Here is a 26,148-nt window from a genome sequence, read left to right as displayed (position 1 = left end):
GGTGTAACCCTATGACAGCTGAAGAGAGCATCATGGGAGGTGTAAGCCTATGACACCTGAAGAGAGCATCATGGGAGGTGTAAGCCTATGACAGCTGAAGAGAGCATCATGGGAGATGTAGTTTAACACTATGGAAGATGTAGCTCTACAATATCACAGATACCAGCAGCTTTAGTAAGAGTTCCATGGGATAGTTAATAATGGATGAGAAGGAAAAATGAAGAGAAGGCATTGGCTGGGTGTTATATTAGTGCACTTCACATCATCAATCTCACATAACAGAAGATAGGAGGTTAAATCCTTGCTAAACAATCTTTAAATAAAAGGTAAATGAACCAGTAATAGAACCATACACACACCCTGTTTGTAATAATAAAACACCCCATTACCTTCAATCCTTCTTTCTCCATTTATCACAGTGTAAAACTCAGCAAGCGAATGTGGCAACAACAAGAACAAAACGGATTACCAGCCACTACCAATATTACTTCCCTTTAATGTATTACCCTGTGAGACGTTTAATTGGACTTTGGGGAGACCAGAGGTTACTGAAGTTGTACATTTTCCCTACAAATACAAACAAGAAAGAAAGCTAATATAGTGAGGGACTATGGGATTCATTTTGCAAATTGTCTGATTAGTAGATTGTTGCCCATCAATAATTACCTTAAGATTTTCCCAAGACTCTTCTTTATTGGAGGCTGGTAACGGCACCTCCCGCATGGGCCTGTCAATCAGCTCTTGCAGCTGGGAGGCTCATTGGGGAGATATAATTTTAAGCCTGCTGAGCCAGATGATTACACAAAGCAATATGTATTAGAAATTGAAACCTGTGTGCCTGGATAACTTGAAAGTATAATTCACTTTCTTCTTAAAAATGTGGATATCAGTACAGTAGTGCCAGGTGTAAAGAGCTCCGTGATATCATTCACAAACTGGCTCCAGGCACCTGGGAGGTGATGCACTTTCTTGCAGCAGTGATCAGTTCGGAGTTTGTGCAAAGTGCTGCGAGTACAGATCCTGCTCTTGTTATAATGATCAATAGATAACCGTTGACAAGTGCAAGTTAATGACTCATTCACTAAGCCAAACATCATGATAAAAGGAACACTTTATGGGTTCTATTGGATTTGTAACAGATAGGGAATAATGATCTTTTGATTCTAATATTAGCATATGGCCATGTGTATAAGACAGGGGCATTAAACACACTTCTGTCACTTGAGGTGGCACTTGTACACCATACTTGCCAACTCTCCCGGAATATACGGGAGACTCCCGAAATATACGGGAGACTCCCGAAATCTGGGTCAGTCTCCCGGACTCCCGGGAGAGAGGGCAATTCTCCCGATTCCTGACCGGCTGTGGAAAAGTAAATGGTTTTATTGGTCGAAAAGGTGGTGACCGCATTGGGGGCGGGGCTAATGGCACAATTCTTCAAGCCCTGCCCCCCGAGACACAAGCTGCCAATGTTGGCAACTATGTTGTACACTAGGTAAGTTCTCTTCATTGCTGAATCACAGCGCTGGGGTCATGGGTCTGATTCAGAGCATGGCTCTGTCTGTGTAGAGCAGGCCTGGACAAATTGTGCCTCTCCATTTGTTGTGAAACTACAAGTCCCAGTCTACCTTGTAAGCTATCAGGGGACTATCAGCTGCCAAAGCATACTGGGAAATGTAGTTTCACAACAGCTGGAAAGCCACAGTTTACCCAGGCCTAGTGTAGAGTCTATGTGTACTCCATGTGACTGCATGGGTCTCCTCCCTCAGTCCAAAAACAAACCTGTGGGATAATTGGCTTCTGGCAGAATGGACCCTAGTGCCTGTGTGGGGGTGGTAGGGAATTTAGACTATTAGCTCCAATGGAACAGGGACTAATGTGAATGATCTGTAGAGTGCTGCGTAATATGATTGACGTTATATAAACGATAATAATAAATCTTAATTTCTCTGCTAAAATACTGGCAAATTTTATTGTAAAATGTCTGAGTTGTGTCATAAGAAGAGAATAGTCTGTTTAGAGGTTAGAGCAGGAATGGACTCTGCCTCCATCCCAATGGCCTCCGACTGTGCTGCTAACAAGTAAATGATAGTTATGTATAAAGCCTGATACTGGCTGCATTAGTGAATGGAACAAGAGAACATAACGTGAGACCAGGGCGCTCTTTCAGAAAGGGTTGAGTACGCTTTAACGGTGTCGACAATTCCGACACCGAGGAGACCTACAACTAAAATCCGAATTTATGAAAAAGCGATTTCAATATAAACTAGAGATGCTCACTGACCCCCGTGTTTTGGTTTTGGATCTGGATTATCGTCGTGTTTTTGTTTTGGTTTTGCCAAACCGCCATTGTGTGTTTTTTTGGTTTTGGTTTTGTTTTGCTAATTTGTTGAAAAATCAATGTTTTTGGGCATAAACTAACCAAATTTAGTGCTCCACCTGTTTCTTGGATAAGTAAGGTAATTCTAAAGATAATAAATTAGGAAGAAAACAGTTTAATCCCTGGTAGGCTGTCCTTAATTCTGCACACGAACCTGATTGTCTTCCTCTCCATCTTAGCCTATTGGCAATGCAGCCATCGTCTTTGGGTGTATATTACACCCTACACTTCTAGCTAAATATCTAAAGAAATGGACCAAGGTAGTTTGGTGGCTGTCTATGACCCCCCCGCCCTCCACTTGTAGTTGAATAGAAAAAAAGCAGCCTGGATAGACTGTAGAACTAGAATCTAAAAAGAAATGGACAAAGGCAGTTTGGTATCTGTCTGCATCAGACCCCCTCTCCACTAGGAGTAAAATAGAAAACTATTCAGCCGTTATATAATCTAGAATATAAATAGAAATTGAGAAAGGCAATTTGGTATCTGTCTGCATCATAATCATCAACATCATCATAAGCGCCCTCGCCGCCTACACAAATCTCCCCCTCATCCTCTTCTAATTCCAAAGTGGCATCCTCAATTTGTGTATCACCGGCTACACTCGGGCTGTTAATGCACACATCAGCAGAACTGCTGAAAGGGCCCCTCTTTATGGGTACACTAACAGAATGCTCACGATTAGACATCCCACTGTTGGATGGACTCTCCACAGGGATTGGTGTCATATCTGATTCAGAGCAAACATTATCCTCTAATGCCTTACTGTTATCTTGCAGCTCGGCTTTGACGCGTAACAGTAGTTGTGCACCACTTTTAGGCTCGGTAACATTTTTGGATCTGCCACTAATAGAGAAAGGTGAAGGCCTCATTCTCTCTTTGCCACTGCGTGTGTAGAATGGCATGTTGGCAATTTTTTTTTTTATCGGCAGTTAACTTTTCCTCAGTTACACTTCTTTTTCGCTTCAACACAGTACTTTTTTTTTTGGTGTGTGTTTTTTTTGCCCGATTTCAAAAGACGATGTAGTTTGACATCGCCTTGCCCAGATGACGTACTGGGAACACTACCATCAGGACTGGTGACAGAACCTGGTTGCTCATTCTGCTCATATGTGGACTGCTTTGAATCCATTCTGAGCCCAAAGCACTTGTAGTGCTACAATTTATTTTAGATACTGCTGACAAATATGACTTTTGCCAGCCAGAAATATTAATGCAAAAGAATGGGGGACACCCCAAAAGCACTTGGGAGTGCTAAATATTATATTTTTAGTCTGCTGACAAACAGAACTTTTGACAGCCAGAAATATTAATACAAAAGAATGGGGGACACCCCAAAAGCACTTGGAGTGCTCAATATTATTTTTTTAGACTGCAGAAAAATAGTACTTTTGACAGCCAGAAATATTAATGCAAAATAATGGGGGGACACCCCAAAGCACTTGTAGTGCTAAATATTGAAGAAAAAAAGACTCTTCTATCCTCCTCTCTTCTGTATCAATTGTTATCAGAATTAGAATCAGAATTGTATTTTCTGTCCCTGCTCTAATCAGCCTGTGACTACACCCTGCTCTCTCCCTCTGTCAAATGGCGATGGATTGCTGTGGAGGCGTGTATTTATAATTTTCAAGTATCGCGAGAACCGAGCCCCGAGATCCGATGACGTTCGGCCTCGATTTGGAATCGGAACGGGCGGGAGAGTAGCGAGCCTGCTCGGCTCGGTACTTGGATAGGCAAAGTTCGGGGGGGTTCGGTTCTCGGGGAACCGAGCCCGCCCATCTCTAATATAAACAGTATATTAAACAGATGGATACCTACATATAGCGCTGCCTCCACGCACACATGGTGTACGCTGGGAGATGGATATGTGGAAGGCAAATTTCAAATGATTCTGCGTAGCATTGCCTCCACATGCACTTCTAGAAGGTTGTGAGCGAACTTGCACAATGACTATCCTTACCAATTCTCTGAAATAAATGGTATTTGCATACACAAAAACAGAAAGAAATGATAGTAGTCTGTATGACCCAGTGCATCAAAACATCAAAAAGACATGTAGCTTAAATGTCCATAAATGATCCCATGTGCAATAGTGTTACACAACACCCTGATTTCCACTCGTGACACCTCCCTTATGGGTATGTGCTTACTCAATCTCAGCTGTAATCTCGCTCTTTAACAATGAGTTGATCTCCTCTCGTCATCAGACTCCCCACTGACGATCTTCCTCACTCAAAAATGAAAGAGGCATATCTAGCATATTACCCTTTATTAAAATAATGAGGGTAAAAACATAAAAGTGAACCCGTACCAGAGAAAGATGATGAATTCGCATACAACAGGTGAGTATATGACATCAGAATCCTCTCACCGCCGCGAGTGACATCCGTCTTTCACACTCTGTCGGGTCCCGCTGTCCTCCGATATTTAAAACCAACGCGTTTCGACTTATAAACAAAAGTCTTTCTCAAGGTAATATGTAACCGGCCGTATCCTCCTTTTATATCCATATGCGGTATGACGGTGATCCCAGAACGAGACTTGGATACTTCCACCTCATGACACTTCCGGTTTGTCCTCCTTTCCATTATGAGGCTCGGTTGTCGTGGAAACATCCATAAACCTACTCATACTAGACTGGCTAATACATGGTGTTCGCTATCCAAACTATACTTGGTATATACAACATCTATCATAACGATGAAACAAGCTCCTTCTGGTGGATGTTTTCCTCAAAGTAAACAAAAAAGGAGACAAAGGATGTATCAATGATGATGTCCAATGCGCATGCTAACTAGCACACATATATCCAAAATCATATGTAGAACTGTATGGAACATATACAGACAATGTATGTCAAATATAAACATAATATGCACTCCAACATGCCCTCTGACTATTGTGAGCAAGAATGGCCCACACTGCATAAACAAATCAATGTCATATCTGAATGATGACATCTACAGAAAACATTTTAACTCAAAGTCAACATAGTGTCCCTTATCTGAATGGTGACATCTACAGAAAACATTTTAACTCAAAGTCAACATTGTGTCCCTTAGGGGTTAAAGTGTCCAAGTCATAGATCCATCTCATCTCTGACTTGGACAGCATAGACAGAGTATCCTTATGTTTCCAACTGGGTTCAATTTTTTGTAATCCCCAGAAACCTATCACATGTTTGTCTGAGCAGGAATGGTGAAGCTTAAAATGCTGGGGCAATGCATGTGTCTCTAAGCCCCTTCTTATATTATAGAAATGTCCCCGTAATCTTATTTTGAGAGGACGAGTTGTTCTACCTATGTAGACTTTTTCACAGCTACATTTGATGGCATATATTACATTATTGGAATTGCATGTTATGAACTGCTCTATATGAATCTCTTTGTTGTTGAGAGATAAAGTGGACGTTTTATTATGTTCCATTTTGCAAGTCCTACATGCTACACACTGTGCGCATCTATAAAATCCCTTTGTTCTATTAGTTGTCTTCCGGCAGGTGGCTCCTAATGATCTTATCTTTTAAGTTAGGGGCCTTCCTATACACGAAAGTAGGTTTGTCAGGAATCAAATCACCTATTGTCGCATCTTTCTTTAGCAAATACCAATATTTGTTGATGGTCTTCTCTATTTGTCGATAATTGGAATTGGAATTAGAAAAGAAAGCCCAATCACACTGATGACCTTTGTTATTTAAATTCCTATTCTTTGGGATCAAAAGATCTTCCCTCTTCTTTTCTATAGCTACCTTCTCTGCATTCTCCAGAGTCCCTTCTATGTAGCCCTTCCGACTGAAACTGTCTTTCATTTCTTTGATTTGTTCCTGGAATATCATTTCATCCGTACAATTCCTTCTAACTCTTAACATTTGGCTCAAGGGGACATTCTCAAGCCAACGGTGATGATGATTGCTATTGTAGTGGATGTAACTATTGATGTCCGTTGGTTTATGGAAGGTTTTGGTCTGTAAAGTATTACCTTCAACATAAACAGTGATGTCAAGAAAATTAACAGTACTCTAATATAAACAGACTTACCCCAAATGCGACGCTGCAGATCTCCGATCGCACCAGCATGCTGACCGCAAGTTATTCTGAATGGACAGCTCTCCGGCACTACACTTTCACGTCATCGATCGCAACCTCTATGGATGTTAATTTAAAGCGGCAATGTTGGGTTAAGTGTTTCAACATTTAACCTGCCCGGTCCTCACATTACCACTTTAAATTAACATCCATAGAGATCGCGATGACGTGAAAGTGTAGTGCCGGAGAGCTGTCCATTTGGAATTACTTGCAGTCAGCATGCTGGTGCGATTGGAGATCTGCAGCGTCGCTTTTGAGGTAAAAGAGTTTATATTGGAATTGTTTTTTTTCATAAATTCGGATTTTAGTTGTAGGTCTCCTCGGTGTCAGAATTGTGGTAATCATGAAAGCAATGACCACCGTTTAGAAACACAGTGAACTTGAACAAGCAGTAATTTCAAATCAAGAAAACAAAAAAAAAAAATGTTAACTTTACAATTTATTGTATTGCCATTGATAACAGACAGTACCTTATATTTTAAAGCATAAACATAATCTAAAAAAAACACAACTTTTTTTTTTTTTTACACGATAACATCCCTGTATTTCTTAGGAAACTAACATGGCACAGGGGGGTTTTGGGGGGAAAAAAAGTGTGAGAAATTTAAACCTGTGACCTGTGGCTCAGCTTGGGAATAATAGTAACATTACCCTAACTAGACAGCGTGGAACATTCCCTGATGTCTCTGATCATTATCGGTATCATAGTTCTTCACAAGGGGAAGGGGGGGGGGTACAGAAATGTTTGGTGGTCTTATTCTCTCTGTCCTGGTATACAACTAGTCAACAAAACTTGCAAACCCCAAACCATTGCAATGCTCTGGCCAAGCAACTATATTTGTCCTTTAAACCAGATGCTATAGATCCAACATTCATATTCAACATCTGCCAGGTTGATCTACAGGCTCAAGTCTGATCTGACGAGTGAGGCTGCTGAATAAAAACTAGAGATGGGCGGGTCCGGTTCTCCGAGAACCGAACCCACCCGAACTTTGGGTATCCGAGTACCGAGCTGAGCAGCTCGGTACTCTCCCGCCCATTCCGAATCCAAATCGAGGCCGAACGTCATTGTGACGTCGTCGGATCTCGGGACTCGGTTCTCGCGATACTTCAACTTTATAAATACACGCCTCCACAGCAATCCATCGCCATTTGACAGAGGGAGAGAGCAGGGTGTAGTCATAGGCTAATTAGAGCAGGGACAGAGAATACCATATTGTTCTTGCAATTGCTCTAACCAAAATCGCTAGTGCAGAGAGGAGGATAGAGGTTTATTATTTTTTCTTCATATTTGGCACTCCCCAGCGCTTTTGGGGTGTCCCCCATAATTGTGCATTAATATTTCTGGCTGTCAAAAGTCATATCTGTCAGCAGTATCTACTAAATAATTTGTAGCACACCTCAGTGTTTTTGGGGTGTCCTCCCTAATTGTGCATTAATATTTCTGGCTGTCAAAAGTCATATCTGTCAGCAGTATCTACTCAATAATTTGTAGCACTCCTCAGTGTTTTTGGGGTGTCCTCCCTAATTGTGCATTAATATTTCTGGCTGTCAAAAGTCATATCTGTCAGCAGTATCTACTCAATAATTTGTAGCACTCCTCAGTGTTTTTGGGGTGTCCTCCCTAATTGTGCATTAATATTTCTGGCTGTCAAAAGTCATATCTGTCAGCAGTATCTACTCAATAATTTTTAGCACTCCTCAGTGTTTTTGGGGTGTCCTCCCTAATTGTGCATTAATATTTCTGGCTGTCAAAAGTCATATCTGTCAGCAGTATCTACTCAATAATTTGTAGCACACCTCAGTGTTTTTGGGGTGTCCCCCATAATTGTGCATTAATATTTCTGGCTGTCAAAAGTCATATCTGTCAGCAGTATCTACTCAATAATTTTTAGCACTCCTCAGTGTTTTTGGGGTGTCCTCCCTAATTGTGCATTAATATTTCTGGCTGTCAAAAGTCATATCTGTCAGCAGTATCTACTCAATAATTTTTAGCACTCCTCAGTGTTTTTGGGGTGTCCTCCCTAATTGTGCATTAATATTTCTGGCTGTCAAAAGTCATATCTGTCAGCAGTATCTACTCAATAATTTGTAGCACACCTCAGTGTTTTTGGGGTGTCCCCCATAATTGTGCATTAATATTTCTGGCTGTCAAAAGTCATATCTGTCAGCACAGTATCTACTCAATAATTTGTAGCACTCCTCAGTGTTTTTGGGGTGTCCTCCCTAATTGTGCATTAATATTTCTGGCTGTCAAAAGTCATATCTGTCAGCAGTATCTACTCAATAATTTGTAGCACACCTCAGTGTTTTTGGGGTGTCCCCCATAATTGTGCATTAATATTTCTGGCTGTCAAAAGTCATATCTGTCAGCAGTATCTACTCAATAATTTTTAGCACTCCTCAGTGTTTTTGGGGTGTCCTCCCTAATTGTGCATTAATATTTCTGGCTGTCAAAAGTCATATCTGTCAGCAGTATCTACTCAATAATTTTTAGCACTCCTCAGTGTTTTTGGGGTGTCCTCCCTAATTGTGCATTAATATTTCTGGCTGTCAAAAGTCATATCTGTCAGCAGTATCTACTCAATAATTTGTAGCACACCTCAGTGTTTTTGGGGTGTCCCCCATAATTGTGCATTAATATTTCTGGCTGTCAAAAGTCATATCTGTCAGCACAGTATCTACTCAATAATTTGTAGCACTCCTCAGTGTTTTTGGGGTGTCCTCCCTAATTGTGCATTAATATTTCTGGCTGTCAAAAGTCATATCTGTCAGCAGTATCTACTCAATAATTTGTAGCACACCTCAGTGTTTTTGGGGTGTCCCCCATAATTGTGCATTAATATTTCTGGCTGTCAAAAGTCATATCTGTCAGCAGTATCTACTCAATAATTTTTAGCACTCCTCAGTGTTTTTGGGGTGTCCTCCCTAATTGTGCATTAATATTTCTGGCTGTCAAAAGTCATATCTGTCAGCAGTATCTACTCAATAATTTGTAGCACACCTCAGTGTTTTTGGGGTGTCCCCCATAATTGTGCATTAATATTTCTGGCTGTCAAAAGTCATATCTGTCAGCAGTATCTACTCAATAATTTTTAGCACTCCTCAGTGTTTTTGGGGTGTCCTCCCTAATTGTGCATTAATATTTCTGGCTGTCAAAAGTCATATCTGTCAGCAGTATCTACTCAATAATTTGTAGCACACCTCAGTGTTTTTGGGGTGTCCCCCATAATTGTGCATTAATATTTCTGGCTGTCAAAAGTCATATCTGTCAGCAGTATCTACTCAATAATTTTTAGCACTCCTCAGTGTTTTTGGGGTGTCCTCCCTAATTGTGCATTAATATTTCTGGCTGTCAAAAGTCATATCTGTCAGCAGTATCTACTCAATAATTTTTAGCACTCCTCAGTGTTTTTGGGGTGTCCTCCCTAATTGTGCATTAATATTTCTGGCTGTCAAAAGTCATATCTGTCAGCAGTATCTACTCAATAATTTGTAGCACACCTCAGTGTTTTTGGGGTGTCCCCCATAATTGTGCATTAATATTTCTGGCTGTCAAAAGTCATATCTGTCAGCACAGTATCTACTCAATAATTTGTAGCACTCCTCAGTGTTTTTGGGGTGTCCTCCCTAATTGTGCATTAATATTTCTGGCTGTCAAAAGTCATATCTGTCAGCAGTATCTACTCAATAATTTGTAGCACACCTCAGTGTTTTTGGGGTGTCCCCCATAATTGTGCATTAATATTTCTGGCTGTCAAAAGTCATATCTGTCAGCAGTATCTACTCAATAATTTTTAGCACTCCTCAGTGTTTTTGGGGTGTCCTCCCTAATTGTGCATTAATATTTCTGGCTGTCAAAAGTCATATCTGTCAGCAGTATCTACTCAATAATTTTTAGCACTCCCCAGTGGTTTGCGCTCAGAATGGATTCAAAGCAGTCCACATATGATCTAAATGAGCAACCAGGTTCTGTCACCAGTCCTGATGTTAGTGTTCCCAGTACGTCATCTGGCCAAGGCGATGTCAAACAACAGAGTGTTTTCAAATTAGTGCAAAAACCCAAAAAAATTTTACTGTATTGAAGCGAAAAAGAAGTGTAACTGAGCAAAAGTTAAGTGACGATAAAAAAAAAATTGCAAGCATGCCATTCTACACACGCAGTGGCAAAGAGAGAATGAGGCCTTCACCTTTGGCTATTAGTGGCAGATCCCAAAAAGTTACCCAGCCTACAATTGGTGCACAACTAATGTTACGCGTCAAAGCCGAGCTGCAAGATAACAGTGAGGCATTACAGGAGAATATTTGCTCTGATTCACAAATGACAACAATCCCTGTGGAGAGTCCATCCAACAGTGGGATGTCTAATCGTGACCATTCTGTTAGTCTACCCATAAAGAAGGGCCCTTTCAGCAGTTCTGCTGATGTGTGCCTGAACAGCCCGAGTGTAGCCGGTGATACACCAAGTGAGGATGACACTTTGTCTTTAGAAGAGGATGTGGGGGAGATTTGGGTATCCGACGATGAGGATGCGGTTGATTGTGTAAGTCCTGCAGCAGTGTGGCACCAGTGGGAGCAGTTCTGGCATGTGAGGTTCTGGCACCAATATGCACTTTCCAAACACAAGCAGGGATGACGCAGGGGGCAGACCACAACAGTTTGACATCTGGGCTGGTTTGAAGGATTTGTCAAAAAAATGTGTGACCTTGACCATAATTCCAACCAATCCTACTATTAACATGCAAAGGATGGTGGAGGGCCTATCAGGGATTAAACTGTATTTTTCATAATTTTCACTAATAATGTTTGGGTGTAATATACACCCAAAGACGAGTGCTCAATTGCTAAGAGTCATTGATGGAGAGGAAGACAAGCAGGCTTGTCTGTAGAATTTGCAGGCAAATTGTGCTGCGTTATATAGGTAACACCCAAAGAGAAGAGCTCCATTGCTCCATTGCTAATTGTAATTGCTGAAATAGAAATAATAGGGCTGACAGTCTTGGTCTAAATCTGCAGTTACATTTTATTGTACCATAGCTCATTGCGAAACTGGAGAGGTGGCAGGGTTTAGTGATAATCTTCCTCCAACAATACTAATTCATCCCAATATCCCAATATCATAGAAGTCTGTGTAGTATGATGTAATTGCTGATAATGGCCTTCCAAAGGGAATGACTAGTTGATTTTAGGGCAGAGCTGTCACGGTTTTTGGGCAATTCTTTTACAGCACAGCAAATATCAAAATGTTTAGCGGACTCATCTGCATCATCACTGGGTGTCTTGGGAAAGCAATTTCTTTTATTACAAGCAGTTGCCAGAGAAACTGAAGGAGAAGACGTCCCAACAAGATGTTGATAAGTCTGGGATCCTTGCAAAGAAAATTAAGTATTTCATCTACAATTAAAATATAGTTAGCACATTTACTTTGTTTTATTGCACACTATAATTTTATGTAGCACCTTTTCAAAATCTATTATTAAGGCAATCACTTGACTCAAGCTAACTGTGTCTGCACTTTCTTCACAGGTAACTACTTCGCTGGACTAAAGTATATTCCCCTCAAATGCTAGTCTTCTTGCAGCTGCTGTATTCTCCTACATGCTGTTGCAGAAACCACAAATTGACCCTAAATGTTTATGGACACAAACAGCATCTCCTGCATGTCATTTTTCAAAAGTTCTGTAACACCAAGTTGATAGTGTGTGCAAAACAGGAAATGTGATGGAATTCAGCCCCGCTGTAATGCTGGACCAATATTGGGGTCGTAATCAGAAATGACATATCCTCAGGAGACTCCAAGCAGGATTAGCCATCTTTCAATGACATCCCTTAGTTTTTGGAACAGTTTGTCAGCTGTATGCCTCTTAGTGAAGCTGCTGATACACAGAGTAGCCTACTTCTCAAAAATGTGATGCACCTGGGTACATGCTGCTGCTGTCCATGCTGGGGAAGGCGAAAGACCAACCCAGTGGGCTTTCACAGTCATATAATCTTTTGTTTGCCCAGTTCCGCTTGTACACATATCTGTGGTTAAGTGTACAGTGGGTAGAATACCATTTTGTCACCCAATAATGACATTTTTAGGAACTTTCCGGTACAGGAGAGAATAAGCTTTTCTAGTAAAATGGTATAGTGATGACATTTGCTAACAGGGACATAACACCTCAATTAAATGTCTTAAACCAACTGTATTAATAGTGGACATTGGACACAGATCTAACGCTAGCATAGTACCCAGGGCGTCTGTGATCCGCTTTGCGACTGGGTGACAGGTTTCATTCTTGCTTCCTCTTGCAGAGGATTGTTTACTTGCCAATTGTTGGGGGGGAAGATTGCAGGTGCTGGGATGTAGATGAGAGAAGGGAGGTAGATTATGCTGGAATGCTTGTTGTTAATTTTTTTTTAACCAAAGTTTCTGATTTTCCCAACAGTTTGCCAATAACTCGCTGAAAAATGACGAAACATGGATGAGGATCCCAGATGGTTAAGGTCCCTACCTCTACTGAGTGTGGCTTTCAAAATGTTACAAATGGATCGACAACTCTTGCCAGGATTCGTGTAAAAATAATTCCACACTTAAGAGGTGGATTTTTGGTCTTATGCCCAGGCATGACAATGGCCTTTTTGTTATCACTGGCAAGAACTGCAGCAATTTTTCTTTTCAAGTGTATGAAAATCATATTGTGACATAGGAGGTGTTCAAAATTGAATAAAAAATGACTGGAAATTAGTGTTACTGAGGTTAATAATAATGTAGCTACAAAATAATACCTAAATTATGTTATTTTAGCACCAATAAATGTAATTTTTATAACAAATTGCAAAACAAAACCAAACAAAACCAAAACCAAAACCAAAACACGCAATGGCGGTTTTGCAAAACCAAAACCAAAACCAAAACACGACGGTAATCCAGATCCAAAACCGAATCCAAAACCAAAACACGGGGGTCAGTGACCATCTCTAATAAAAACCCAATGACACAGAAGGACTTGTAGTACAGAGACTGGTAACAAGAGCGTGGACCAAGAACTAGGAATGGACAGAACTATAGAGTAGCACATGGATATGCAGCTGAATAATTGCCATGATATTACATTGTATTTTATATAATTACGTGTAAGCTGTGAAGCACTTTAAGTCCCATCAATAATATTACATAGTGTAAACAATTACAACATAGGCTGTATTGTCATATAACAGACTAGAGCAATTCAAGAAGTACATGTGTGGAATCTATTATCTGGAATGATTTAGGCCTGGGGGTTTGTCACATAAATTAGTTTTCCATAATTTTCACCACAATGTTTAATTAATATTTGTTTACAAATGATCCTTGTCTTTTGCCACCAATTGTTTATCAGTGTTCCTCACAGTGATTGGAGTGTACTACATTCCTGATTACCTTGTCTAGCAGCGCTCCTCACAGTGACTGTAAGATGAGACATTTGTTAATAATGACTATGTGTTTGACCAAGCAGCAGTAATTAACTGTTTACCTTTGGGGTTTTCAGAACCTCCTGGAGAAAACATCCCATCCTTGTACTTGCTGCAATTTGCTTCCGTTATACAGTATGTCTGCTGTGTGTATTAAGAGGACCTATTGCTCACACACAATTGAGGAAGCCATTTTATAAGCTGCGCTATGAGCGAATGAGAGTGGAGTGTGGTTCAGTGATGTCACTGGTTTCTAGTGAATATGTAGGCTGCATTTTTGTAAATATTAATTGCCACATATCTCAAACACTATTCATTTATTGCTTGATAACTTTTTTAAGAACCAAAATGGTGCTGTACCTCAGTGATGTCACGGATCCCCAGTGAACTGACAGGCTGCATTCTTATGAATAATGATTTACCTCACAAAATGGCTGCCTTCACTGTGCAGACGGTGGGGCACACTGTGCCTCATACATTGCCATTATTACAAGGTACTAACTCATTGCATATTTGCCATCATTTTAACTTTGTGTAGGAGATTGTATTTATTGCCATGTTTGCAAAGAAATTTACTTAATTACAGAAGCATGAAAAGTATAGTATTGAAACAAACTTCACTTCATTAACATACTACTTTTAATCGGAAAATGTTATATATATATCTATATGCTAGACAGTCTACTTACACCTAACATAAACAGCAACCTGCACACATAAATGTATTAATGCATTACATAAAATGCATAATTAATGTTACTGTATGTTGTAATATATTTGTTACCAAATATATTTACTAGCCCCCCCCACCCAATAGCTAAATGCCCGATCGCTGAATTGGGAAAGGTACGTGATGTGAGGGAGACCACATATGACTGACCAGCTGCACGTTTTGTGCAACCACACAACATCTTTCCCAGTTTCTTGTGGTCCAATAACCTGGTAAATACAGCAACTGGGCATTATGTCTGGATGAGGGGCTCTAAGACACTTTAGCCAAATATTTTCTCCCGGGGTAAGGTGCTAAAATTCCCTGAGAGACCTGACCTGAGCTACATTAAAGATCAGCAACGGAGATACTTTCAGAAATCTATACTACCTGAGTAACTAATTGTGAACATCAAGGGGTATATTTACTAAACTGGATGTTGCCTATAGCTACCAATCAGATTCTAGTTATCATTTATTTTATACATTCTACAAAGTGACAGCGAGAATCTGATTGGTTGCTATAGGCAACATCTCCACATTTTCAAACCTGCAGTTTAGTAAATATACCCCAAATGTGAATTCAAGTCTTAAGCTGACAGTGGTCTGACAACCATAGTAAAAGAAAAGATATTGTTTAAATGTGAGATTAAAGATGATGAAATCCAGCATCTACAATGTACCTGTTGTCCAATATACACTAGAATGCAGCTATCCACTCACTAGGAACTAGAGACATAATGGTTAACCAGTCAAAATGGCTGCTTTCATTGTGAATATGGGGAACTTTAAAATACGCTACATTTATTACTGGGTAACTGGAGGTACCAACACATTTTATATTATCCATTATTGTGTGCTTCCAGCACCTACTGCCTCTATGTTACTCATTCCATATATCCTACATCTTTTCCCATTTTCTCTAACCCCTCTACCAGCCCCCTATTGCAGTGGGTAAACGGCATAGTGTAATGCATGCATCATGGCATCATCTACTGCGTGCCAGAAGACACATTAAGTCATCTCCTCAGCCTCCAGACCTTACTCCGTCACACAGTGATGTAGAATTTTCTGTCAACTTTTCAGACTTGCATTTTGTGACCTCCCTGTATATGAATCCAGCATTAAATCTTTCAAATATGTAAAATAGTTCTTGGAAGCTTGTTTTAGAACACCTCACAGTTGTTCAATAAATAAATATAAACCTATTTTTCTAATAGGACCACTTTAATGAGAAAAAAAACTTCTGAGTTTTTTAATACACTCTCACCTCAGGTTTTTTGCTCACTGCTTAATTAAACCTAGTACAGGGGAAACCATATACCAAATTTATTCTGTCCCTCCGTGCCGACGATGAGAAAACTCAGTCAGTTTTAGTTGATTGTTGTGTTTCATATTTCGGAACTGGTCATCCTACCAATGTCACCAGACTACACCCCCAACTACTGTATTGTGAGAGGAGTATCACATATCAATAAGATTGACAGGAGGACTCTGGGAGGATATAAGAGTATTATACGCAAAGTGAGCTCTGCAAATACATTTAGTAACATCTTCAAAAAGTATTGGTAAAGTCCTACAGTATCGCACACAATTATACATTCATCATATTACCATTACACAGATACAAAGGAAAAAATATAAAAAACAGGGATAGAGCACCGTGAACATATTCAGCAGTACTGCAACTAAGCAGAATATAACACATTCCATTCTACACTCACTTTAGTAAAACTATGCTTTACCTGTACATGTAAAAAATAACAAATAAGAGAACTCAAATTAAAAAACAAGGTACAATATTATCTGTGATAACATTACTGGGAATATATCTGTAAAGGTAACATGAATGACGGGTTTGTTGTGCAACAATTAATATTTATAGTTTAAGAGTTCAAGAGCTCCATGTCTCAATAGTCCTGCTAATATTAGAGGGAAATAAAACAGCACAGACTGGACATTTCAGACATGTGTGAGGGTGATGCGAGAGGAAATAACTTGGCGTTACAAAAATAACAATGTATCCTGCCAGAGTTTATTCCTGACTGGCATGTCAGCTCCAAATCCTAAATCACAGAGGCACTTTAGATGTCAGAGCAGCAGCAATTCTACTGGTAGCAGCTGAAAACATCCAACGACATTATAAAACCCGCAAAAGTTCCAGAGTTATCCTCGATTGCCTAATGTCGATATTTATTACTCTGACTTCCACTCGCTCTCCGGGTCCTAGTCCAAGGCTTCTCCTCCTCTTTTCCTTGGAAAGTTTTTCCTCCGATAAATATCGCATGGGGATTAACCCGGCTTTGCCCACACCAATATCAACAAATACACCAAACAATGTAGCATTTTCTACTTTCCCGGTGAGGATAGTCCCGACCTTCAGATCTTCAAGGCAGACAATGTTGGTCTTGAAGTCGGTTTTATCAAATTCTGTAAAAAGAATATAAAAATATTTTTTTATTTAAATCAGAACTTCTTCCCCATTACTACACAATGATTGTATATTAGGAGGTGGGGTGGGAAAATGGATGGCAGGGTGGACGGGGAGGGAGGGTGGATGGGTGCGGAAGACGGGATCGGGGACGGGGAGGAAGGGAGGGGGGACGGGGAATGGGGGGGGGGATTAGGAGGAGGGAGGGAGGGGGATGCGGAGGGAGAGGGGGAGACGCGGAGGAAGGGACGGTGAGGAAGAGAGGGGGCGGGGAGGAAGAGTGGAGGGGAGCGAGGAGGAAGAGTGGGGGGAGCGGGGAGGGAGGGACGGGGAGGAAGAGTGGGGGGAGCGGGGAGGAAGAGTGGGGGGAGCGGGGAGGGAGGGATGGGTAGGAAGGGAGGGAGGCATGGGTAGGAAGGGAGGGAGGCATGGGTAGGAAGGGAGGGAGGCATGGGTAGGGAGGGAGGCATGGGTAGGAAGGGAGGCATGGGTAGGAAGGGAGGGAGGCATGGGTAGGAAGGGAGGGAGGCATGGGGAGGGAGGGATGGGGAGGGAGAGATGGGGAGGGAGAGATGGGGAGGGAGAGATGGGGAGGGAGAGATGGGGAGGGAGAGATGGGGAGGGAGAGATGGGGAGGGAGGGATGGGGAGGGAGGGATGGGGAGGGAGGGATGGGGAGGGAGGGATGGGGAGGGAGGAATGGGGACGGAGGAAGGGAGGGATGGGAAGGGAAGAAGGGAGGGAGGAAGGGAGGGATGGGGAGGGAGGAGGGGAGGGGGGGAGGGAGGAGGGGAGGGGGGGAGGAGGAGGGGAGGGAGGGAGGGATGTGGAGGGAGGGAGGAAGGGATGTGGAGGGAGGGAGGAAGGGATGTGGAGGGAGGGAGGAAGGGATGTGGAGTGAGGGATGGGGAGGGAGGGAGGAAGGGATGTGGAGTGAGGGATACGGAGGGAGGAAGGGATGGGGAGGGGAGGGATGTGGAGGGGAGGGAGGAAGGGAGGGATGAGGAAGGGAGGGATGAGGAAGGGAGGGAGGAATGAAGGGAGGGAGGGATGGATGAGGAAGGGAGGGAGGGATGGGGAGGGAGGGATGGGGAGGGAGGGAAGGGGAGGGAGGGAAGGGGAGGGAGGAAGGGGAGGGAAGGGGGAGGGAGGAAGGGGAGGGAGGAAGGGGAGGGATAGGGAGGGAGGAGGGGAAGGGATGGATAGGGAGGGAGGGAGGAAGGGAAGGAAGGGAGGGATGGGGAGGGATCGGGGAGGGCAGGGGGCTGGGGAAGGGGAGGGAGGGAAGGGGAGGGAGGAAGGGGAGGGAGGAAGAGGAGGGAGGAAGGGAGGGAGGGGAGGAAGGGAGGGAGGGGAAGGGGGAGGGAGGGGAGGGAAGGGGAGGGAGGAAGGGAGGGAGGATGGAGAGGAGGAAGGGATGGAGAGGGAGGAAGGAGGAGGAGGGAGGGAGGGATGGGGAGGGAGGAAGGGAGGGAGGGATGGGGAGGGAGGAGGGAGGGATGGGGAGGAAGGGATGGGGAGGAAGGGAGGGAGCGAAGGGGGGAATTGGGAGGAGGGGAGGGATGGGGAGGAGGGGAGGGCTGGGGAGGAGGGGAGGGTCTGGGGAGGGGGGGAGGGAGCGGGAGGGATGGGCGGCGGGCTGGAAGGGAGGGAGGGAGGAAGGGAGGGATGGGGAGGAAGGGAGGGGCGGGAGGAAGGGGCGGAAGGGGGGGAGGGGGGAAGGGAGGGAGGGGATGGGGAGGAAGGCGGGATGGGGGAGGAAGGGGGGGCGGGGGAGGAAGGAGGGGGGAGGGAGGAGGAAGGGAGGGGGGAGGGAGGGATGTGACGGAAGGGATAGTAAGTATATCATGAATGGTAGAAGTGAGTGATCTGTCAGTACAATGGCAGAATACACCAGCTATAGCACCAGATAAGTAGATTATAGGAGGGTAACTATAAAAAAAAAATACTTATTCTTAGGAAACAAATTAAGTCCGTTATGACTAGGTGATTGATTATTTTTAGCGTGAGCAAGTGGCATGGGGCTAACATTACTTAACTGAAGAATGTGTTCAAAAAATGTAGATTACGAAATAGGGAAGGAGATAAATGAATTAAAATGGGGGCAAACTTTTGAGGGCACTGAATAAAAAAAATTAAACGGCACCGCATAGAAGAATAATGCAGCGTAGGGGGAAACTTACTTTTTAAACGCACCCTTCATCCTCCTTACCGAAGAGGAACACACCTATAATTAAATGATCACATCCTGCTCTGTTCTATATGTAAAACTAAGCAGCTAATTCATAGCTGGTGTTTATAGGACACCGGGGAGACAGACTCAGAAGCAAATAAGGCATGCTGAGAGTTGTAGTCCAATCGGAGGATCAAATATAGATGGTTACTCTTTTTAGCAGTATGTTTTTTTATATAGAAATTAAAAAAAATACAGATAATATGACGTTTCAAGAAATCTTGACATTTCTCATCAGTCACATCATTTCCCTTAAGCAGAAATTGAATATTAATGCCTGCAAAATAATCATTATAAATCCTATAACAAAAAAAATAAAATAATGATGGTAATCACCTAGGGACTGTCTATAAAGAAACACAAATAATAAGTGCACAAGAAGGAGAGCTGTACTGTGAAACAACTCATTTTTTGCGGTCAGGCGACCACATATTCAGGAAATGAATTCAAATCTGAAAATAAATTACATGCCATATAAATTGTGAATCAAGAAATGCGCACTTATTAAATAAAGCCACCAGAGACGGATGGAAGACTGTGGTTAGCTTATGACAGGGCAGACTTCAAGGAGTAAATGTTATTTCTTGGACGGTTGATGCGGAATCTGATAAATGGGTGATTTATGAGCTCCATCAAGAAAGAGTAATACAGTTTCACTGATCTCTTCAATCAAAGTCTTTGTAAAGATTGAGAGGATACGGTGTCCAGCTACAAGACTAACATTAAAAGAGGGGATTATTATTTTAGTGTAAGGCCATGTTCTGTTTGAAGCTTCTCATGAAAAATTACCTTTTTTTCTAAATACATCTACAGAGAAGATCCCTGTGTATATCCAAAAGATAAACTCAATATATGGTTATTATAAGGTATTTAAAATACAAAATGAGTATGCTTGTATTTATAGTGCGCGATATAATACAGGATATAGTGTATCCTTCACTGTAGATTATAAAAATACTAAAAATCACTGAAGAATTCAAAATAATGACACAAGACTCTAGTGGTGTAATCTACATTTATTCCTTATAATACATGAGTTGTAACATTAGTTCTAGTACTGAATTGGCTATTTACCCAATTCTAACCAATGACAACAATATGGTTATAAAAGTTTAATTATCACTGGTATCTATTCTCATGTATGGTATGGTTTAATTATGAGCAATTACAAATATATTCAGCAATATTATCAGCTATTTATATAACGCCACTAATTCCGCAGCGCTGTACAGAGAGCTCACTCACATCAGTCCCTGTCCCATCGGAGCTTACAGTCTAAATTCTCTAACATACACACACAGACCGAGAGAGACTAGATTCAATTTAATAGCAGACAATTAACCTACCAGTATGTTTTTGGAGTGTGGGAGGAAACCAGAGCACCCGGAGAAAACCCACGCAAACACAAGGAGAACATACAAACCCCACACAGATAAGGCCATGGCCGTGAATCAAACTCCTGACCCCCAGTGCTGTGAGGCAGAAGTGCTAACCACTAAGCCACCATGCTGCCCTATTATGCTCTACTCATGAATGCAAAAGTGTTACGTAAATAGCAGTCCACAGTCGGTCTCGGCCTAGATGTGCAGATTTGTGGCCACTGTTATGCTATAGGAGTCCATTATATGATAGCTGTGTATAATACTGAATTTGAGGACCGAGGGCCTTAAAGGTTATATTTACATGTTGTAATACATATTAAGCTATCAGTGGTTACAGTGGGAATGTAGGTCATGTAAAAATCTACAATTAAAGAATGAACAGAGGGTTGTCACCTTTGATGCCAGAAATAAAAGAGTTACACCAGACCGGGCAGGGCAACAGAGATGGTGCGGACAACTGCTGCATGGGTTCACACACACATCCTCAGACCTAGATACACACATGCAGCAACACAACCAGTAAGTGTCCTCCCATTCATTCTCTAATGGTGGACGGTGACTAGTATCTCTCCTGCACTGCTTGAGAAGTGGGCACATGTTCCAGTTTGGGACCTGAAATCCACTATTGACCCTTCCTTTAAATATTGCTACCCGTACATTCATGAGAGCTGCCCCAAGTCACCTTGTGCATTAGTTGTGTCACTATATGAGTGTACTAATGTTTCTAGGCGATGTGGAGGACAAGCGCCATTCAGAAGGTAACAGATTTCTGTGGTATCATATATACTTTCTGGAATTATAAGAGATAGAATTTGTCCTGGATACTGTTCGAAAAGTGAAAGGGCGCAATCAAAAGGACTCCTATAAATAATATTGTCCTTTTGTATATCTCCAACTTTAGTGGATGAATGTATAAGAACACCTTGTGTTGGCTTTATCAGGAGAGAGATGCAATGAATTTACCCTAAATCCTTTTATTTTTTTCCCAGAGCCCTGATGTCAGTTTTATTCAAGTATAATAATTCTCCCAATATACAAAAATGCATGGCGTAGCCTAGTGGCAAAGTCTGTGTGTGGCATCATTGGGGGGCATGGCGAGTATCCTTGGTTCCCTCATAGCATATGGTTAAACCAGGGCCCTACCAGTGTGGTGTTTGTATGTTCTCCCCGTGTTTGTGTGAGCTTCCTACCACAGTACAAAACATACTGGTAGGTTAATTGATGGGAGAGAGAGAGAGAGAGAGGAGAGAGAGGGGGGAGAGGAGGAGAGCGAGAGAGAGAGAGGGGAGAGAGAGAGAGGGGAGAGAGAGAGAGGGGAGAGAGAGAGGAGAGGGGAGACAGAGAGGAGAGGGGAGAGAGGGGAGTGAGAATAGCGATAGAGAGAGAGGAGGAGAGAGGAGAGGGAGAGAGAGGAGAGGGAGAGGGAGAGAGAGGAGAGGAGAGGGAGAGGGAGAGGAGAGGGAGAGGGAGAGAGAGGAGAGGGAGAGGGAGGAGAGGGAGAGAGAGGAGAGGGAGAGAGAGGAGAGGGAGAGAGAGGAGAGGAGAGAGAGAGGAGAGGGAGAGAGAGGAGAGGAGAGAGAGGAGAGGGAGAGAGAGGAGAGGGAGAGAGAGGAGAGGGAGAGAGAGGAGAGGGAGAGAGAGGAGAGGGAGAGAGGAGGAGAGGAGAGAGAGAGAGAGAGGAGAGGGAGAGAGAGGAGAGGAGAGAGAGGAGAGGGAGAGAGAGGAGAGGGAGAGAGAGGGAGGGGAGAGGAGAGAGAGGGAGGAGGAGAGAGGAGAGGGAGAGAAAGGGAAAGAGAGGAGAGGGAGAGAGAGGGAGAGGGAGAGGGAGGAGGAGAGGAGGAGAGAGGGAGAGGGAGAGGAGGAGGAGAGGGAGGAGAGGGAGAGGAGGAGAGGAGAGGGAAGGAGAGGGAGGAGAGGGAGAGAGAGGAGGGGAGAGAGAGGAGAGGGAGAGAGAGGAGAGGGGGAGGAGAGGGAGAGAGAGGAGAGGAGAGAGAGAGAGGGAGGGAGGGAGAGGAAGGAGAGGAGGGAGAGGAGAGGGAGGGAGAGGAGAGGGAGGAGGGAGGAGAGGAGGGAGGGAGAGGAGAGGGAGGGAGAGGAGGGGAGGGAGAGGAGGGGGAGGAGAGAGGGGGAGGGGGAGAGGGGGAGAGGGGAGGGGGAGGGGGAGAGGGAGGGTGAGAGGGGAGGAGGGGGATGGGGAGGGGGAGGGGAGGGGGGGAGGGGGAGGGGGGAGGGGGAGAGGGAGGGGGAGAGGGGAGGGTGGAAGGGGGAGGGGGAGGGGGTGAGGGGGAGGGGGGGAGAGGGGGAGGGGGGGAGAGGGGGAGCAGAGGGAGAGCGGGAGAGAGGGAGAGAGAGAGAGAGACGAGAGGAGAGAGAGAGAGAGAGAGAGAGGAGAGTGTATGTGTGTCCCGTGGTAGGGAACAAATATTGTAAGCTTACTGGCGCAGGGACTGATGTGAATGAATTCTCTGTGCTGCGTAATACCTAGGGCCTAAATAAATAACTGTTATATAAATGTAAATATACATGGCTCTATGTGAGAAACAATCAAGCAAAGACAAGCTTTGATGTTACGGTACCTGTACGAATGTCGTAGCCTTCGGGCTGGCAGACGCCATCAATAATCAGCTGTAACGTCAGCACTGTTGTCTTAAGGTTTACAGCTACTGCATCGACCCCTTCTCTTTGAATGTATCCGTTAATTTGCTTTTGTAAGTTCTCTGTCCCGATCGCATCGGCACTTCCACCCACGAGGGTTAGAAACCTGCAATAGACAAACACCAGCTTACTGTAGGGCTTAAATAGAAGAAACACAGTTTGACCAGTGGTAGACATCCACAAAGCTTGTTAGTAAGTATAGATGAGAGAGAGGAATCTCTCTAACTCGTGTATGTGACATAACCTCGATTAAAGCTTCTGTAAGTCTATGTGGTCTCTTCTCTAAAAAGACTCAAAGTCCCAGTCACTGGGAGGCATGGACTATAATTTTCCTATATACTATTATGCTCCTTTATTAGTACTAATTATACCGCATTATTTTATCAATCACATGATTTTACATAGGTTGTATATGTAGGTCTACTCCTCCATACGATGATGGTGGTGGAATGTTTGTGCATTTCTTAGCTTCTGTTTGTATATATAAGGTGTTGTGAAACTACAAATCCCAGCATGTCTTGCCACCTATCTGCTGGTTATCTACTGGCAAAGCATGCTGGGATTTGTAGTTTCACAACACCTGGAGAGCCAAAGGTTGCCTATCCCTGGTATATATCAATCTTAGTACCTTTCATGTAAGTTCCAGGCCACAACAAGATACAACAAAAGAACCAGTGAGATGTACCTCAGACTGAAGAGTTGTTCAGGGCCTACTGTAATGTGCATGGGTACTATACCATGTATGTGTGTGGGTATAATAGATCTATTCACACACATTTATAGGAGGCCAGAACCATAATAAGCATTAGGCACAGTAGGCTGGTGCCTACAGGCAGCAGAGGGTACCATTGGTGTATTCTTCTCTCAGCAAATAAAGAGTGACTTAGGAAATAATAATAACTAGTCAATGCAAATTTAACTTATGATGATAAATGTTGAATTAACTGGATGTAGTAAAGTTTACCTTGGGGAACATGATTTAGCTGAGGAGATGATTCATGGCTGTGCTGCTATATTCTGTTATATGGAAGGACCAACATGATTACAGAATGTTCTATGCAAGAGAGGTCTACGGCATACTCCCCAACCTTTTAATTCTTCTCCTTAGGAGATCCCGGAGGGAGGTCACGTGGCAAGTGCAGGGGGTGTATGGCACAGCGACGGATGGGACCAAAATGAGGCAAAATGCGGTACTGAGGCCCTTGTCCCATCTACTTCACTAGGAAGGATCTGGGAGAAAAGCCTGCTCACCCAGGGAAGGTCCAGCTACCTGAAGAGTCTCCTGGACATTGCGGGAGGGTAGGTAAGCATGGTTCTGCATGGGTCCTACACATGACAGCCCTTAGCTATGGATCTGCCCTGTGCTGTTTTATTATTACTGTTGTTGTGTAGCTCTAGGCTTCCGATAGCTCAGAGGGCCTTTATTAATTGGAAAAAAACCCGCTATACTTCTGCAGACACTAATAATACCAATGTTGTCTGATTTTGATCTCACCCGTGATCTCCTTATAATATCATAAAAATTGTTTGCACAGGCATATTAGAAAACATTCCTTTAAATCACAGCACTATTCTTGCAATGCGTATTTAAAAAAAAAACTACATTTACCAACAACGTGTTTGCTTTCATTCTTTGTCAAGCCACAACATATCTGGAAATATGTGCTGTAGTGGGTAGTCATACATTTTATGATACGTATTACCAATATATGACACTTACTCAACCACATCTAAAGATGACAAAAAAAATTCTGAAAACATCTTTGCGTTACATACACTGAGAGATTTAAGCACTGTAACTAAATTACCGGAAGGCTACGTCATCTCCAGGAAAACATCAATGAAATTCTGGTTCTAGAATGTCCTTTTAATAGCTTAACACATCAGGAGAGAAAACTACCGGGGCAAGCCTTTGAAAATCTTCTACCAACTTTTAAATGTAAGTTTTAAATCCATACGCAGAGTTTACTTAAAGTGATTATCCACCTTCAAACAGGGTCATATTTTATACAGGGAAAATCAGCGTAACACTTAGATATCAATTGCAAAATTGCTACCAACAGAACTGGCCAGTTTGAAACAGGATGTTGCCAAACCCTGCTTTGTTTCCAGACTTTGAGGAACTTAAATCTGTCTGGATATTCAATATCCAGTTTCTGCTCAAACACAGATTGAGGATGCCCAGGATAAAGTTGAAGACAGGAGAGCGATCAATACGTAGCACAATGTAATGCTTTAGTGATAATGCATTGTATTGATTGGCTCTATTTTTAAAAGTCAATGCGAAGAAGAAAGTTAAATGATGACTTGATTTTGAGAGCACTTCAAGGTGAAGAAATTACAAAAGAAGCCAACATGAATTACATGAATTGTCACAAGTTATTTTTACCATTTAAATAAGCTTGACACTGCCGACTGGTTGCATTGGTTCACAGCACAAAGTGGAAACTACGGTGAATCATCCACATATTGTACTAATAGGTTTATGAAACAGCAAAAGCACACTTGCTTGTCCAGATAGTGAAAACTTGGGAAAGTCCAAATGGCAGGTATATGGAGAATAGAAGAACAAAGCAGTATCGAGAAGGCTAGAGGAGAGGTAACGTCGTGTAGATGAGGAAGGTCAAGTGACGGCTTATTGTAAGAAAGTAAGTGACAGCTTAGTAAAGGAGAGAAGATGAGGGAAATATTACTGTAGAGAAGGAAAAGCAAGGGACAGTTTAGTTTAAAAAAGGAAGAATGAGGGACGACCTAGTGTAGCGGCGGAAGAAAGGACGAGGGACAGCCTAGTGTAGCGGCGGAAGAAAGGACGAGGGACAGCCTAGTGTAGCGGAAGAAAGG

General features: G+C 42.8%; 1 protein-coding gene across 1 annotated transcript in view; it reads right to left on the bottom strand.

The window, feature by feature from the left end:
- Positions 1-16,137: 16,137 nt before the first annotated feature.
- Positions 16,138-26,148, bottom strand: part of SRBD1 (S1 RNA binding domain 1) — a 137,028-nt gene continuing 127,017 nt past the window's right edge. The window contains exons 22-23 of the mRNA XM_075204128.1: positions 23,229-23,413; positions 16,138-17,037 (exon numbers count right to left, since the gene is read on the bottom strand). Coding sequence (XP_075060229.1) covers positions 16,748-17,037; positions 23,229-23,413 — 475 coding nt within the window. The 3' untranslated portion in view covers positions 16,138-16,747. The remainder of the gene's footprint in view (positions 17,038-23,228; positions 23,414-26,148) is intronic.

The sequence above is a fragment of the Mixophyes fleayi genome, chromosome 3, assembly GCF_038048845.1.
Source record: "Mixophyes fleayi isolate aMixFle1 chromosome 3, aMixFle1.hap1, whole genome shotgun sequence".
Taxonomy (NCBI): Eukaryota; Metazoa; Chordata; class Amphibia; order Anura; family Limnodynastidae; genus Mixophyes; species Mixophyes fleayi.
Note: the sequence above shows the minus strand (reverse complement) of the source record. Positions and strands in the feature narration are given on the sequence as shown.